At 39.6% G+C, this 18,203-nt stretch overlaps 1 protein-coding gene across 3 annotated transcripts in view; it reads right to left on the reverse strand.

Moving 5' to 3' along the window:
• Positions 1-18,203, reverse strand: part of EPB41 (erythrocyte membrane protein band 4.1) — a 120,219-nt gene that overhangs the window by 35,511 nt on the left and 66,505 nt on the right. For all 3 annotated transcript variants that reach the window (XM_018563848.1, XM_018563851.1, XM_018563850.1), the window contains exons 6-14: positions 17,091-17,166; positions 15,927-16,145; positions 15,371-15,458; positions 12,782-12,934; positions 9,327-9,424; positions 9,067-9,239; positions 4,483-4,599; positions 2,389-2,493; positions 1,471-1,655 (exon numbers count right to left, since the gene is read on the reverse strand). In XM_018563848.1, the coding sequence (XP_018419350.1) occupies positions 1,471-1,655; positions 2,389-2,493; positions 4,483-4,599; positions 9,067-9,239; positions 9,327-9,424; positions 12,782-12,934; positions 15,371-15,458; positions 15,927-16,145; positions 17,091-17,166 (1,214 nt within the window). The remainder of the gene's footprint in view (positions 1-1,470; positions 1,656-2,388; positions 2,494-4,482; positions 4,600-9,066; positions 9,240-9,326; positions 9,425-12,781; positions 12,935-15,370; positions 15,459-15,926; positions 16,146-17,090; positions 17,167-18,203) is intronic.

Raw genomic sequence — 18,203 nt, forward strand, 5'->3', positions numbered from 1 at the left:
AATAAATAACATTACAAACACAATACAACCAGTAACCCTGGGAAGTTGGCCATCCTGGTGGGCACTGTTCACTACTCTAAGAAAAAGTGCTACAGTAAAGGTTTTCATCTCATAATGAGAAACAACTCTTAAGGAAATGCAAGGATAAAAAACAAAATGTAGCTGCTGTCATGCTTTTAAAAGTGCAGGCTCCAGGGCTGCCTTCATGATTCTGGCTTCACCAGCTGTTAAATCACTAAACTGGAACAAGTATGGAGCCAGTGATTTCTGAACTCCATCTTACATTCTTGTGCCAGTTCAGTGATACTCTAGGCAATTAAGCCAGAATCACAATGGCAGCCCCAGAGCCTGCACCTTGGAAAACAACTAACTAAAAGGGAAACTCCTGAATTTCTGTCTTCACAGGTTCCATCTATAAGTGCACAGAAGAAAGGTTTATGTCACCAAAATGGGGCTCCACTATCACCTTTATATTTTATTCTCCAAGTGACTCTAATTTAATATTTTTTTCATCATAGAGGTTTCATTTAAAAACTATTAAAGTGACACTAAACTCAGGAGTTAAATCCTACAAAATGCATCCAAGTACCCTAACTATTAACAAAACTGTATCTTATTTGTGTATCACTCAGCTGTAGATCCTCAAATCATCTCTGAATTCATGCTGATATTGTCCTTCCTTCATGGCTACTTTTGTTCCCCATGGTCCCTGTGTATGTTGTAAAGTAGTCACCACTCCAAGCTCAATCCCGTGATGGACTACAATCTCTCCACAAATTAGTAAACTAAACATGAGATTGTAGCCCATCGGGGGGGGGGGCAAACTTGGAGTGATGGCTACTTTAGAACACACACAGGGACCATGGGGAACAAAAGTAGTCACCCTCCAGAAGGAAGGACAGTGTCCGCACCAATTCAGAGATGATTTGAGGATTTACAGCTGAGAGATACACAAATAAGATACATTTGTGTTAATGGTTAAGGTACTTGAATGTATTTTTAAGATTTAACTCCTGAGTTTAGTGTAACTTTAAACATTTAGAATGTCAATGTAGCTAAATAACCAGATTTTAAAAAATAATAACTTTGAAGTAGTATACAGTGAAAAACAATCCCTTCTATCTGAAAGGGCAGAAGCAGCACAATGCAAGTGAGAAAGTGCAGCAATTAGCTGGAGGAGAGGTAAACTCTAAAAATGCTACAACACTCAATTAAACTGTCAACCTGACCAATGTGTCTGCCAATAATATAATACCTGCCTTAGTAGTGGCTTTTTTGGATAATATTAAATTCAATTCAACAAAATGTTCTGAGACGTAATGATAGCAAAGGGAAGAAGTTTCAGTCATTTAGAGTCGCCAATTTAAACAGAGCAGCATTGTCAAAGTGAAGCACTGGTGTCATCAATGACAAAACCTTCATATTCTTTTAGGAGGGGAGAGAACTTCTATAACAAGGTGATACAATAACCTTTGGGGAGATTCTTGGCTCTGGGATCCGCTCCTGAGTTTTCTTTTCTTCAAATTTAGTTGAGGATTCTTCTACTCTGTGAGCAGTAGCCCCTCGGGAAGGTGAAGGTTGTACAACTACCTGGATTGGAGTGATGACAGGTGCAGACACTGGTCGAGGGTTACGTTCAGGGGTGGGCACGGCAGCTGTTAGACATAACAAGGGAGATTAGAAGGTCGCTCTACATTGGATCTTAGCCCTACTGATGGCCCATCAATAACCGTTTCGGCTGTTAAAAGAAAAAAACCCTTTCACATGCTGCCCCCCGTTGTGTTACTCAATAAGCAAGGTAGCAGACCATTAAGTAAACATGCAAAAGGATTAACAGAGCACCTCAGCTGTATTGTGTGGCATATAAATGGCAGTAGATTTATCAATAACCCCTGTGTGCTGGAAAATCGTACCTGTGTGGACAGAACTTTCTCGAATCATCTTAAGCAGTGCTTAAAAATAAAGAATCAGTATGTAAAACGAGTAATATGTGCCATATTAGTCAGCCACAAGAAACTAATGTCATGCATTTTGCAGAAACTGGTCACACAGTACCTAGTTGACCTGCCAAGCAAGATTGATTTAATTTAACACCACACCTTAAATACTGTGTAATGGACCATTCACAAGTGTTTGCTGCATCTAAGATCTTCTGTAATATCTTGTGTAATATATGTGAAATGTTTTTCCTCGGATATTAGCTGAGGAACAGACCAGTCATGGTGCCGCAGATCTTTATTTCAGGCATGATGTGAAATCAAATGATAATTAGCAAAGAATAAGTCTTGTAAATATAAATGTTATTTATTCCTAAAAAAAGCAGCACAGTCTGGCACACAAGGGCTTAGGTAATAAGAGCCAGCAATATCAGCCTCCACACAATTGTACCTGGCTGCTTAGTTTCCACCTTTACTATATGGAGCTGCTCAACGCCATTTATCCCCTCCGGCCTCTTGAGGTCAGACTGGTCAATGTTTTTGAATGTGATCTCTTCTGGAAACAAGTTTGTGAGATAAGTGTGACAGAGACATTGTTGTGATGCCACACACCAGCTAAACAACCTACAAAAAAAAACACTTACAATGCAGCAGATGAATGCCAAATGATATCAGGCCGAGGCTGCAGCAGGGGTCTTCTGTTGCAAATGATGTACAGTACTATTAATTTAGTTGCCTGATTTGTGACCATTATGAGGTAAGCAACATCTGCATATTTTTGAAAGAGAAGCTGCTTACTTAGCTAAAAATATCTTGCAAAAAACCTCACACATGGCAACTCTGCAATCCAAAACATAATAGAATATAACTGTATGCATAGCCAAAACTTTTTATTTAGTTTTTGATAGGGGTTTTAACCCTTCACCATTCTATCAGTTCATTGTTGCTCTCGGTCTCCCAGTAGGGAAATGTCCCTACATCTCCTATTAGACAGTTGTCTACAGAACAGATGGCCCCATTGGAAGATCTTACCTCTTGTTCTGGAAACATCTCTAAAATTTGGGATTTCTCTCACTTTCATTCTCAGTGACAATCACCGGAACAATAGAGGGGTATATCTCCTCACAGAACATATAGACATATAAAAACTTTGCCTCCAAATTGCTGACTGCTGCATGTGCCCTTGTATTTGTGGCTAATTTCATTCTAACTTTCCCTGAGTCCATTCCCCTAAGGATTTCCTTTTGAATTACACCTGATCAAAGGGGTCTGCTTTTGCCCCCAAAACGCATTGGTACTTTGATGCTTTTTACTAATAAAAACTCCTTAGGGCGCTTCTTCGCTTGGTGACGCCTCCATTTTTTAAATTTTTATAAAAACTTGACACAGGGTTTAACCAGTCTCCATTCTATCCAAATGGAAAAAAAAAAAGGTTTTGCCAAGCGATACACTTGTACTAAGAGAAATATAGTGGCTTCTATTCTGACCTCCTGAAAAACCTACATACCCAGCTATCTTTGACCTTGACACCCTAAGAATCACTGACCACGAGCCAGATGTCCTTATCTGCATATTTGTTACAGGTCACAAGACAGCAGGCAACTAAATTTTCCAAACATAAGGTTCATCTACTCAGTACAGGTTTCATTTAAAAAAATACTAACCAAAGAAACAACTGGTTAAATTATAGAATATCTCTAGACGATTTGCATATAAACAAGAGTCACAAACAACACTCCAAGTAACAAAAAGTTCATTTAAAAGCTTTAAAGCAGTGCGGAAAAAGGCTATGGCATGTGTTGAAGTAACACGACTGTTGGCATTGCCAGAAGCAACAAATAACTTAGGGTGTTAAGCTACATATAGCTAATGGGCATAAAGTTCTAAAACGCAAGCTATGAAAAAACAGTATAGCATACAGATGTACAGTACTGTGATAGAAGAAGCATATGCACACCAACACTCTAGAATTAGTGTTGTCATCTAATTTGAACAGTGTCATTATAAAATCCATTTGCAACAGCTAAGAAGCAGAGATGTTCCTTGCTACCAATTAATAATGTGATAGGCTCTTGAACACAATCATTTCTTGTTGACCTTTTGCTGTCCATAGTGTGAATCTACATCAAACATGGCTCAAGCTCTATGAAGAAAGTGTGGCTTTCAAATTTTTTTAATAAAAAGTACAATTATTCTACTGATATTATTTTGTTAAGATCTGTGCGTAAATGGTATAGGTGTCCCTACACATTCCTTTCTTTCTTAGTGGAGACATACAGCGATCTCTGTCCAATGACTGATAATTGAGGCACAGACTTTTAGAGATGGATGAAAGCAGCGTCTACATATGTATCATTTGCTTTATAGTTAAATACATGAAATAATGCAGTAACCTACAACATCATTTAGGTCACGTATCAATGTATGTATGCAACACTGCAGTCCTGTAGTTCTACGAGCTAAGATGAGGCAGAAAATTGCAGAAGGCATAGGACAAAAAGCAGTATGTGCAGGCAGAAAACAGCCTAGAAACTGCTACGTATACCTTTGTAAGACACGGTCGATGGTACAGTTGAAAATGGATTCTCTAACTCAAACACTTCCACGTCATTATCATCATCTTCTAGGGTTCTTACCTCAAATGAGGCATGCTTTTTCTTTGCTGAGGCAAAGATTAGCAAGAATTTGAATTTGTAAGTGTTCAAACAAAACTACTGCTTGAAGAATGCATACTGTACTATAATTGATAAAGGGGTAAGAAAATATTTGAGGTGACAGAGGTTGGACAGACACTGTATATAATCTGCAGGGAACATAACTAATTCAAGCATTCTTTGTAGAAATAACAATATGATATTAAGCACAACTATCACCAGGCATGATGTCAGTAAAATGTAAAGCATGCTGGAAAATCTCAAGTGTGATGTTTGATTGCTCTCTTTCTATTGAAACAAGGGATCACAAAGATAAAACATTGCAGCAGGTTGCCGAGCAATCACATTGAAATATAGGATTTTTGTACTCATCATGAAATTCTTTTGATGGAGCTCATTGAGGTACACTCCTCTGTGGTTATGATCATACTGTCCATACTGCTTTGCTACAAAACTAAGGAAATGCTGCTAGGAGGAGGGGTTCTTATGAGCTGACCTACAGTTTGTTTTTCGGTATAGCCCAAAGATGAAAGGCTTCTTGTGTCCCACAGGACTCCAAGAAATGGATTACAAAATAGAGTATAAAAATCCTTCTTTTACATGGAGTCAGGCTTTAAAAAAAAACCAAACCTTGACAGTAATCTTTAAAGTGGCTCTGTCTTGAGAAAATATGGGGCTACCATAGCAGTTCCTTCTGGAAATGCTAGTAATTTGGCTTTGTCTGACTTTAGTACTTTTGAGCCAGAGACCCAGAACAAGCATGCTGTAATTGAGTGTCACAAAAGTGTAATCGTTTTTTATCTCTATGCTTGTTATGGGTCGCAGACTGTGAGCATTGAAAGCATTAGCATAACAACCAGGGAACTAGCATTCTCAAAAGGTTGCCAGCAGTAGTAGTCTTCTTAGTCCTCCCATGACAGATACCCTTTAGGCTTAAGCCTAACACTTATTATCCCCTCAATGCTCATTTAAATAATTAATTAGCTATGTTAGCAGCAGTGATATACAAAGAATTGTAACCTGTAGCAATCATTCAGATTTCATTTTACTGAAGTCACACCAGTGAAAAAAAAAATCTGGGTTCTTATGGATTACTGTACTTTGCAGATTGGCATATACTGTATACTGTAATGTAAAGAACAAAGACATCTCTGACTGTAAATTGCAGATATTGATGATGCATTATAGCGCTATGGCTGCAGTTTTAATATATCAGTTTGGCAGTATGTATTTTAACAGGCATGGCAAAGTGATGGTGTCCTTTCTGCACATATAATGGAAACTCCTCTATTTACTTGGTTCCAACAAACAGATCTTGGATTATAGTTACTTAGGGCGTTTGTAGGCAGGCTGTGTGGAGGGCTCACTAATCTCTTTGATGAAATCTGCCTTTTTCTATCTCATCCATTGAGGGACACAAAGTCTTTTACCCTTGGGACATCCAAAAGCAAAAGCAGTCCAACTAAGCAAACAAACACTAAAAGGCCCAAGACAACAGAAAACTAGGGACTGCCTGAAGGGCATTATGCTCAAAGTTGTCATCAGATGAGACTGCAATATCCACCTGATAACACTTCAAGAATGTGTGAACCGAAGACCAGGGGGCAGCTTTGCTAATCTGGGAACAGTTGCTTGATGCCAAAAAGCCTAAGAAACATGCACAGATCTATTAGAATGCACCTTGGCAGAGGAGGGGGTCTGAGCCACCTAGAGATGGTGTACCAGTACACCCTTACGGGAACCTTCCAGGATGATAGAAAAGGCAGCCAGTCTTTCTGAAAGAAACAGCAGTTAAGAGATAGACTCTCACAGCCCAAACTACATCCAGACAATGGAGGAAAAATTCCTTTTGGAGCAGACAAGAAAAGGAGTTTCAGAGAAGGAAACGTGTAGTTGTACTGATCTCACAGAGCCACCAAAGCATCCACGGGTTCCACCAGATAATTTTTGTACCTGGAGACAAACCTATTTAGTTTGTTGTTTAACCTGGAAGCAAGGAGTTATACATCCAGTGTCCCCCTCTTGTAACACAGGAGGAGCACTTCCAGGTGTAGGCACCATTCCCCCAGGTCCAGGCACTGCCAGCTGAGAAAGTCTGAAAGCGATTAAACCCTTTCCACAGAACCAGTAGAAAGGGGATAATTATGACACTCAACGCATCTAATAAACAAAGTAGTACTTGGTGCTTGTCACACAGGGCCTACTCATTAATAAATCATCAGAGACAAACCAGAGGCTGTTCCATGGCTTTGGACCTAGAAATCACTCATTGGCTAACTATGCAGTGAGGTCTTGAAAGTGCCACAAGCAGAGCTCAGTGCCTGCTTGTGGCGCTGGTCACATTCTAGGCAGTCCTAATAAATGTCCAGCCCAGTGGGGTCCATGTACAGCCTCCAAACCTATGAACCTATACTAAGGATACAGTTATCAGGACAGCTGGATAAAGAGACAAGCTCAAGCAGCTAGTATATGAATTATTAATTAAAAGGAAGAAAAATTATTAAACAAAAAAAAATAAGAAAGAAACAAATGGCTAGAAAAACAGAAACAAATCTTCTCACTAGAGAAAAGATGTCCTTCCTCCTAGGACACAACCAATAAAAAACTGGAAAGTGGAAGGACTTATACCAGGTGGTCACAGTTTTTGTTTGCCAGTGTCCAAATCCCCCTGTAGGTGGCAGTATATACCAATTGTCTTAGAATCCTGAGTCCCTCAATGAACAAGAAAGAAAATAAGCACAAATAGGTTAGTCTTTTAGACTGCAGAGCAGAAGGAAAGATCCATCCTCTTAGGACAGTTTTTTGTTTGCTAGTGTCCAATCATCCTGTAGGTGGCAGTATAATTTGAAGCGGGAAAGACTTTGTGTTCCTCAATGGACAAGAAACTTTTTTGGGTGGTTTTGGACAGAGTGCGGAAGGGTTAGATAGATGGTCAAGTTTTTACTGTATGTGTCTTCCTGTTGCAATGACAGCAATCCTGCTATTCTTATATATATATTTTACCTTCTCCCTGGTGTTTGAATTAAGGGGAACCTGTGAAATATGTGGGCTATTGCTAAACTTGCTCTGGACGTTCTGGTTCCCTGTCTGTGGCTTTGATACTATCTAATAAACGGAACCAGAATAAGTTAGTAGCCAGTGAAGTTCCAGGTTCCATATTTTATTCAACCCTTTCACTGCCACAGACATATATTATATAATCAATTTTTAAGGCCTAAAATGTGCATTCTAACAGCGCAAAATAAAAAAAAGGGTTAAACTATAGGGTTAGATTACCTATTAAAGAAGAACTCCAGGTAACATTTTTATTAACCCTTGCAGTGGGGTTTCCCCAGCACTGCAAAAGTTAACGGCTCTTTTTATGTCTACAGTTATACTCACCTGAACCGTGGAGCTGGCTTCTTCTTAGACTAGTCCTTCCAGCCTCTCTCCCCCTCCTCTGCAGTGGTCTAAGGTGCCGTAAATCATCACGTTCTATACACTGTGTACAGATGTGAGGATGCTGAGGAACATTTTAATGCTGCAGCGTTGGAGGAGACAGGCTGGAGGGAGCGCTGTGACAGCCAGCTGGCTCGGAGATTCGGGTTAGTATAACTTTATTTTTTAACCTAGACAAAAATGAGCACTTAACCCTTGCAGTGCGGGGGTAGGCCCACTGCAAGGGTTAAGAAAAAGGTTTACTACTTTAAGCTTAAATTTGAATGTATAGATAGGCAAGTTTTAGGTTAATAATTAGGGTCAGGATAATTATTATTGGTAGATAAACGATAGGCTTAAGAGTTTTTACTGAAGGTGTGTGTTAAAAGTAAAGGAAATTCTGAAACAGTCACAACATTTTTCAAACATCCTGCACCAAGAAACAGGGCCGGACTCTCAGAGCTGAAAACGATTGTGCCTTAATGGAAATCCAATCCTTCCCATGTCCACTTAAGTGAAAGTAAATGGCTTGGGAAAAAAAAACCATGCTCTAGGGGTGTTTGACATAATGTGCTAGCATGCACAGCATATAAGCACATTATGGCAAACTTACCTAGTAAACAATGCCCTCCAGCAATGCGCTGCCTGCTCTCCCCTCCGTTGACGGCTGTGCCATTTTCTCCCAGTCTTCTTACGGGTTTGGGGTCTTCGGCGTAGCGACTGGCCGGCTGGCATAATGTAACTCCCACACATGCGCAGCTAGGAGATTATTGGCAGAAGAGACCTACACAGTATCTTTTGCTATACAAAACTGCCTGTATTTTTAAAAGGACAATTTACTTTTATTAAAAAAAAAAAAGGAGCTACAGTTTAATTTTAATACTTAATTCAAGGGATTTAGACCGACTAAGCCAATCTATGGATATTTAGTTAATACTAAATGAAGTTAATACTTCACACAAGAAAGTTAGCAGGCACAGTCAAGGGTTGATCAAGTGAAGATTCTTACACAGTAATAAGATACTAGGTTAATAAAAGGTAAAACATCATACACTCACCTCCATCCAGACTACGTGAGGCTCGCTTACTGGCAGTGCGTTCAAACTGTGGAGCAGGTCTATCTATGAGCGCACTGGCATGTCTAGTCTGGGCTTGTGTGCGCCCACTGTAGCGGAATTTGGATCCCAATGACAAGAATCGGTGTTTAGGGATGGACTCTGTAGATGTCAACCTGAAAGGAAAATATAGGTGTAATACTTGCAGACCATGAAACCATTTTAAAAATAGTTTGGTCACACGTCTTGGATCCAGAACCAACCTGAAAAATGTGTGGTGCTCCACACAGACCTTCCAAAGTTTTTTTGCAGCTCTGTAACTGGGCAGCTTAAATCCTATAGTGCTCTCATACTGCTCTTGCTATTGGGAGAAAAGATCATGTTAATATACAACATCTAAAACATCTAAAACATCCAAACAACCCAACTAGGGTTGAGAAAACATGTGTTCCACCAGACGTTCATCTAATCCACTTTGACGGCTTTAAATTCAAGGGTATTTTTTCACTAGGATTTTGACATTTATTTTTTTTGTCCCATAATATTTGGGCCCCCACTGGAATTGTCTGCCTGATGCTGAAGAATATACAAAACAGAAAGAACCATTGCTATGTGGTCTTAGAATCAAACGCATTTTTGCCCACTGTAAACAATAAAGAAAAGCATGCTCATTCCACAGTTTGACATGTCTCAGTTCTGTCTAGTCAGAGGCAAACAGAAAGGAAACAGCTGCTCACATAGAGATTGTTGTTTGTTACTACACTGTCAGCCTGTATACATAAGCTCGAATGATGGGATGTGAACAGAGCAAAATAGATTATGACCTACTTTTTCGCATCAAAAAGCTCTACCATCAGTGTTATTAAGAAGCCAATGTGGACTGTCAGCTCATGTCTACAAAGAGATCCTAATGTTTATTAAAGTTAACCTCAAGGCACAAAAACTTTGATCTAAATATATAACCACAAAGGATGTAAATCAACTTTGTGCACACCAAATGTCTTTGTGAACCTAGCCATTACATTAAAAAAGTAGCAGTGACGCCATCACATTGTTGTACATAGCCTGTGCAGACAGCAGAGGTGTATGAGGGACCCGACAAGTTCACCCACTACAGACTACCTGCAGAAAACTACAGGAGGGGAGCGGATACAAGACTAGTCACCTTTAACAAGGAGAAGGTGAAGTAGTGAGTAGTCTTAATTCAGGAAGCTCCTGCACAGAGGCAACGTTTTACATTGGACTGATGCACAGATCTGGAAGAAATAATCAAAGCACACCAAGGTTTAGGTAAGAATTAGGGCTGCGACAACTAATCGGTGAAAATCGATAATGAGAATCATTGTCAACTATTCCCATTAACGAATAGTTGATTCTGCGATTAGTTGCTGCTGTCGCCGCCCCACCGTTCGCTCCTCCTCTCTGGGAGCCGCTGAATGCAGCTGTCTGTGTCCCCTTTCCTCCCCGCCTGTATCAGCACCTGTCACAGCCACTCTGCCACTACATTCCCTGTGCCTCTATTGCTCCCGTGCTCGTGGTGCCTCTCTTGTGTCCCCCCATGACCGCGCTGCCTCTCTGTTGTGCCCCTCTGTGGCCCCGTCCCCCCTCTTCTGCTTTCTGTGTTAGAAAGCCAGTGACCCCTAATGTCACCTTAAAGGGAACCTGTCACTCCAATGTGCTATCACATAGGGGGTTAGTAAAAAAAAAAAAAAAAAAGGCTAAATTAAATTAAAAATACCACAAAAAAAAGACCCCTGCGAACGCGTGCACACCAATGGAAGAGTTAGTAAAAAAAAAAAAAAAAAAGGCTAAATTAAATTAAAAATACCAACAAAAAAAGACCCCTGCGAACGCGTGCACACCAATGGAAACACAAGTCGGGTACACCTACTGTACGTATGAAAACAATGATTGTGCCAATTTTGGTGTGTTATTTTAAATAAAAGGTTGGTTATTTTATTATACTGGCTTGGAGTTTTTCAATTCAGATTATTTAAAATCCATGAAACTAATTAAAATTTTTAATGTAATGCATACAATTATTAAAACATTTTTTTTAAAGTTGGGAAAAAGTACATTTTTGGTTTTGGCCTAATAAATTCTGCTGCGGAATATGCAATGCAGTGCCATTCACCCCAAATGCGCTTCCAGCCCGCAATGTGATTGCCCACACTGGAATGCGCCGTACTTCAATGCCGTGCATTCCAGTGCGGTGATTACAAAAAACTGTGCATGCAGTTTTATACTGAAATAGTACGTTTGTAAAACTCCACTTGTGTGTTTTAAATAAAATATATATTTTTTAAATCCGATTAGTCGATTAATTGAAAAAAAAAATATATGAATGATTATTATTATATTTAATTATTATGAAAATAATTGTTAGTTGCAGCACTAGAAAGAATACAAGTCTCTTGTATTTAGAAAATATTTGCTTATCCTGGAGTTCAGCTTTAATGTGGCACCATCTCCAGTTATATGACACACAGAAAGCAAATATAAATGTGTGGATACAGCTCTAATGGGAACTGAAGCCAGATCAGATTAGTAAACAATTGCATGTATACAGACGCACTGTAACCTCTGCACACAACCCTTGGTTGAATGCTTAAATCTACAAGTAATTTTCAAAAATGATCGCTATTGCTTGCCTTGGTCTAACTCTGTGCATAAACCTGCACATCTGGTGGTTGCCTATAGCTAGTCTGAGTTCTCAACAGTAATCAACCACAGTGCTGCTCCACTTACAGATATAATGACCTGCTCCTATTATCTACAGGGACAAAAAAGAGTGGTCTTAGAAAACAGCTTGATGATGACAAACAATGCTCAAAATGTTAACCACCTGTAATTGTCCATTCATTTCTGAACTGTCAGAAGGACATTATGAAGACAATTAAAGGGCACTCAGCACACAGAGAGATTATCCAGCTTTGGAATAACGTCTAGAGCAGAGCAGAAGATCAAAGTACTGTCTGTGAAATGTAGTAGCATGCAATCTTCAAATGTTGTGCTCAGAGAGATATCTACGCATTCAAAAATCACATGTAATCCAAAAAAATTTGCCCATGCTATAATTGACTGCCTCAACCACACGACACCCACTTTACAAAAAGCCGCAGATGAAGAATAAAACTATAAACAACAAAGCCCTTTTCCATCCAATATGTAAATTTACTATTCACCGTGTATGGATGGGACCCTGCAGGCTGTGTAATAGTGCTTGATACCTGCTGAAACAGCAGAGAACAATCCATCAATTAAGAGCATTATGATGGTCCTGAGAACACATAGCAAGTGGATCTGCCCTTTTAGATCCATTAAATTGTCCATACAAAAGCTTTAATTAAAAATCTGCATTAGAAATAGCTTTAAAGAACTCCAGATTAATGATGCAGCCAATTATTTATGGAAGACCAAATATACAAATTAAGGTAATGGCAACAAAACAAATAATACATCCATGCCATCTATTGGCATTTTAATCACACTTGTCAGTCTTGCATGCCCAAGGTGCTGAGCTGAGCAGGAGGTGATAAGGAGATAAGAAAACTGTGTTTAAATGTAACATCAAAACACTAAAAAAAAAAAATATTTTCTAGCAGTTATACCTTTATCGATAAAAGAGTGTTGTGCAGATGTGAAAATTGTATTTTACCCCATGAAAGCAGAAGATGGATAAATACAAATAAAATCTGACAAAATATTTATGACGTACCTCTCCTGGACGAATCTTAATGAAAAAGCTACTTCTTTTGTATGAGATTTTTAACACTTTGGGCCATGGGAAGCGGTTGATCCTCAGGTTGTCCTTGAAGACGAGGAGACCTCCAGAGCAAACTCCAAGCTTAATATCTACACCCTCCAAGTCCTGAAAAGCACAACAGGTTAGCTTACCCTTGTCACTCTGAAATACTGTGCATGGAACAATACTATATAAAAGCTGTACAACAGTGCAGAGCATTTAATCTGGTAGAGTAAAACCAAAGCTGATAAGATACAAGCACTTTTTGCCTGGATTTTCCAGCAACGCTTAGAGCAGAACGCTGGAAAATATAATAATTTACACACTATACTAGGTAAATGATCATTAAAAAGATGCCTTCTATGTGTAAAGGGCTGCTGCAAAATATAAAATCTTACCTTTCAAGCTTGCCAGCTCTTACAAATAATGCTGGTCTTCCAGGTACTGAGGGGAGTGAGAGGTGCAACTTGAGCAAAGTGTTCCCCACTACTTACCTATTCACAGAAAAATAAAAGACGTTCTGTTATTGGAGGAGGAAAAGAGGGGGCAAATATCATCTCTCCTTCTCCAATCACAGAACGCCTTATATTCTGTGATAAAACTACAATGCATTTTGTAAATGGACAAGTAGTGAGGAAGGTTGGGCATGGGACTGAAGCACTTCACTGCTCTAGTCACATCTCTCATTCCCTGCAGCACCCAACAGAGTTAGCCCACATTCACATATGAGCAACATAGAATATGTGCATTTTTAGCACGTTTTGTGTAGCACAAACCCAAGCACTTGGTACTGATGAGTCATAGGCTGCCAGGTGATCAATTCACTGTATGCAGGGAGTGAAACAGTACCGGAGACCATATGATCCACAATATACTTTAAAAGCAGCAGTAGTAGCAGGTGAAGATGCTTTCTCTTAAGCTTTGAAACAGGAAAGGAGCACATGCAACACTATACCTTGTGGATGACAACAACACTAAGGCCCCATTCACACTCCGCGATATGCAAATCGCGCGTTTGTCGCGCAATTTGCATTTTGCGCGATATCGCGAGATTTGCCGCGCGATATCGCGCAAATGCTTGCATTGAAAGCATTTGAATCGCGGCAAAATCCGCTCCAAAAAGGGTCCTGCTGTAGCGACACACGACCCGCGACAGCAGGACCCTTTGCCCCATTGAGAAGCATTGGAGAGCGATATCGCGCGGTAAATTGCCGCGATATCGTGGGAATTACCGCGCGATAAATCGCTCTATGTGAACGGGGTCTGAGTTCCCTCAAGCATGACTGTTACTATAGTACAAAAGGTGGGGAGGTTCTTTTTTAAAAAAAAAAAGGTGCCCAACGGTCAAAACAGTGAGCTAACTGTGGTTAGTGCAGCCCAACTGGCCATACTCAATAAACAAAGAACTCAGAAGTGTCATAAAGCAGGGTCCATTGACACACACACAGTAGATATGGTCATATATCAGGATATCCTAACCACAAATCTCAGAAAGTGAGACTGCAGAGACTGGGTCACAACAGAAGCTGTGCCACAACTGTGGAAGAGTGCTTTGCGGCTAACTGGCACAGTACGCAAGGGCCTGGAAAGTGCCACAATCTAGAGCGCAGTGACCAAAGGTGACATAGCAGGTTATCTTTGCCACTTCCAGAGGTTTACTTACACAGAGTGTCATCAGAGACCGGGTTACACCAGAGGCTGTACCACATCTCTGAAACTGGATAGAGCTCTGATGCTAACTGACATAGTACACACAGGTCTAGATAGCATCACAGTGCAGAGGGCAGTGCTTAAAGGTTAAATTCTAGGCTAGCTTTGCCCTGTCCATGGGCTAACTCAAATAGTGATTGTCCAGAAACTGTGTTACACTAGATGCTATGCCAAAGCTTGTAACCTAAAAAAGCTAGGCATAGGCAGCTAACTAAAGCTTGGTACACACGGATCGAATATTAAAGTGGCCATACGTGCAGCAGTTCATGATTGACAAACATGTGATTTCTCATTGATTCAAATATTGAACGATGGAACACCTATTCTATTGTTAGGAATTTGCTTATCCACAGAAAATATTGAACAAAAATATGATCTATCAGTTATAAAATGTAAACTCAATCTATTCAAAACGATCACTTATTCGATCTGGCATACAATCAGTTCTCCGAGACACAGATATTTGACCTGAAGCATTCCACAAATTCCATCACAGCCGATCATCTTGGCAGACTCATAATCGATCAAGTGTTCGCTAAATTAACCCAATACAGGCTCTTTGGTTTGCGGTTTTTAATTGATTTGATTATTTTTTGCTGCATTGAATAATCGATTGTATGATCATACGGATATGTGGGGTGGGGAAGGGCACCTATAGACCGAGAGAAACCTGCTTCTCACATTCCCCCTATAAACAATAGTGAAACCCAACTCTGCTGTAGTTAATATTTCAGCAATAGCTGAATTGAACTTTAGTCTTATTGAACTGAAACGTAAATGTGTCAGTCATTCAGAATGTGTATTTCAACTTTAAAATTATGTATATCATTAACAATAATGCACGACACATACCTTAGCATGGTGAATATCCACGCCATACATTGTCAGCTTTTTGGCATTTTCCAGAAACTCCAGGTCAGACTGGGCAGGAGTCATTGATCTGAGATGTAAAAAAAAAAAGTTACAAGATCACTGCAATATAATTAAAAATACAATCAATTTAGTTAAAAACTAAACTACAAAGAACTTGTAGTTTAAAGAAACATAAACTACAAAGAACTACAAAAATAAAAAATAAATACATTTTGTATGTGCGAAAACTATTTTTGTGACATATGTCTCTTTTCAGGGCCACTGCTGGAGGCTAAGGATTATAGTTATTGGCCTTAAAGTTAGCCCATAATCAGTATAGGTTCTGAAAAAATGATATTGGTCCATCCCTACTAACTAGAAGTCTACGTGGAGAACCTCTTTACTGTACCCTGTAGATGCCCACTGTCTGAAAGTTGTCATCTTCACAAGTCTAACTGACACCTTAATATTTGTTGGTAAAATGAAAAAAATCCCTACCAAAAATATAATTCTTAACCAATTATAAATGCCACTGATCTAAGTTGCCTGGTCTCACCTGTAAGACTTGTGCAGTTCTGCAACTTTAGCCTCCAGATCCTTGGTCTGATTTGGGCTCAGTTTAAACTCACTGACATATTCTGTGCCATGTAGATCTTCATCATAGTCTCCCACCTCAGATTGAACTGTGTAAGAACCCAAAAGAGCAAGAGTGGCAAAGGAACATGGCAAGCGCCCAGCTAAAATATCTTGTCGCAGCTGGAGACACAGGTAATACCTAGGAAAGGAATTGAAAATCAAATGAGTGTATATGGTACTTTATTTAGAAATTTTAAAAAAAGGACTACAAACAAAAGTATAGTTTATGATACAGTTAACTGAGTTCAACTACCCGTTAACACTCACAGGGAGCACATTATGCAGTGTAGAATAGTGTTCAGAGATGCAATGCCACACTGTATATACTAACCTGACTTGTATTGGACCACCAGAACTAAAGAACATAACCCTCTGAGAGTGTCCATAGACATGAACAATACAACTGATTTCATTTTTTTTTTACTGAGGCAAGGAAACAGACTGTTGTTAGCAGGTTAGTGGCAGGGTTACAATGGAAGTCGGGTTTTCTAACTTGCCTGAATGACTGTGCTCAACAACAGCAGGTGGGGGGCATCTAATCTTAACAAACTGAGCCATTAAAATTCTCCTGCATATTTTAGGCCTTCATTTTTCAGAACTCACTTAACACAAGCCATTACAGTTTCAAACAATTTAAAAGAATCACTTTAAATGTGAATATGGGAAAATGGAATTACCCCCACCAACGTGCCCAAATGGCGACCGCTCATTGGTCAGGAGACTGTGCTGACCAATAAGAAGTGCTTCTTGCTAAGAACTGCTTCTCACTGGTCAGCAGTGTTTCTCATGTGACCAATGAGTGCTCACCATTTATGAGTGTAATTTGAAGAACGCTGATCTGCTGTGTAGGGACCCACATCGGCAGCCGCAGAGGCGGAAGTAGCGTTCATTGACAGGTAAGAGCACCGGGGATGGGGCGGTGGGTAGATTTGGTTGGGGTTGGGCAATAATTCCATCATTCCAAATTTGCCTAGGAAAGTGAAATTACCCTTTAAAAGTCACCAGTGCTCTTAATACAGTAAAGAATTTCAGTTTATTTTCAAACGTACTTTAAAACTAATAAAAGGCTCTGGTGAGCCATTACCTGGTAATATCTTCTGTAAGCTGAGCAGGATCAGGTGGATAAAACTTCACATTGAAGGTAAACTCCCATGGAGCACCTGTAGAAAGAAATATTTTAATATAAAAAAATAAGCAAATGTGTTGCAATCATATTCAGATGAAGAACACAGAGGAGCAACAAGTACATCTGTGCCACAACCCATATTTCCCACCAATACCCAATCATTGACGTGTATGTTTATTTGCACTTTCTTTGTTCATTTTACTCCTTAATAAGCGAGTTTTTCTTTATTATGTGAATTTAAGGAGAATTATGGGGTGAGCGAAAAACACTCATCCCCTTAACCACTTCAAGACCAGGTGTTTAGACCCCCTTCCTGGCCAGGCCATTTTTGAGTATTCAGCGCTGCGGTACTTTGACTGACGTTTATTCCGTCATGCAGCGCTGTACTGAAATTAATTTTATACCATTTTTTGGGGACAGATAGAGCTTTATTTCGGTGGTATTTAATCACCACTGGGGTTTTTATTTTTTACTATAATTAGGAAAAATTACAGAAAATTTGGGGAAAAAAAAGTTTTAACATTATGTTAGGAAACATTTATTATTACCCAGTTTTTTGGTAAAATATAAAAGATCGGGTCACGTCGGGTAAATAGACACCAAACATGTCAAGCTTTAAAATTGCGCGCACCCGCGAAATCGCAGAAAATTACCGTACCCAAAATTTGCTATGGGCGACGCTTTAAAAGCTTTTACCGCTCAACAGTTTAGTGTTATCAGTGATTGATGGCCCTACAATTATTGCTCTCACTGCGACGTTCGCGGCGATATGTAACATGTGCGGCGTAATCGTCTTTTTTGCACGTATGCGCCCCCGACGCATGTTTGCATGCGTGTATGTATGGGTGGGGACTTAAACATTTTTTTTGTTTTTTTATTCTTTTTTATGGTGTAACTTTAAATTTGGGGGGCGGGGGACTTAATTTTTTTTTCACTTTTTTTTTCCCCACTAAACTTTATTGCTATCACATACGGGGGCTAATAAAAACCCCTCTATGTGATAGCAAAATATGTGACAGGTCCTCTTTATGGAGACATCAGGGGTCTCCAAGACCCCTAATGTCACCTAGG

This window comes from Nanorana parkeri, unplaced genomic scaffold (assembly GCF_000935625.1).
Source record: "Nanorana parkeri isolate BGI_ZX_2015 unplaced genomic scaffold, ASM93562v1 scaffold705, whole genome shotgun sequence".
Classification (NCBI taxonomy): domain Eukaryota; kingdom Metazoa; phylum Chordata; class Amphibia; order Anura; family Dicroglossidae; genus Nanorana; species Nanorana parkeri.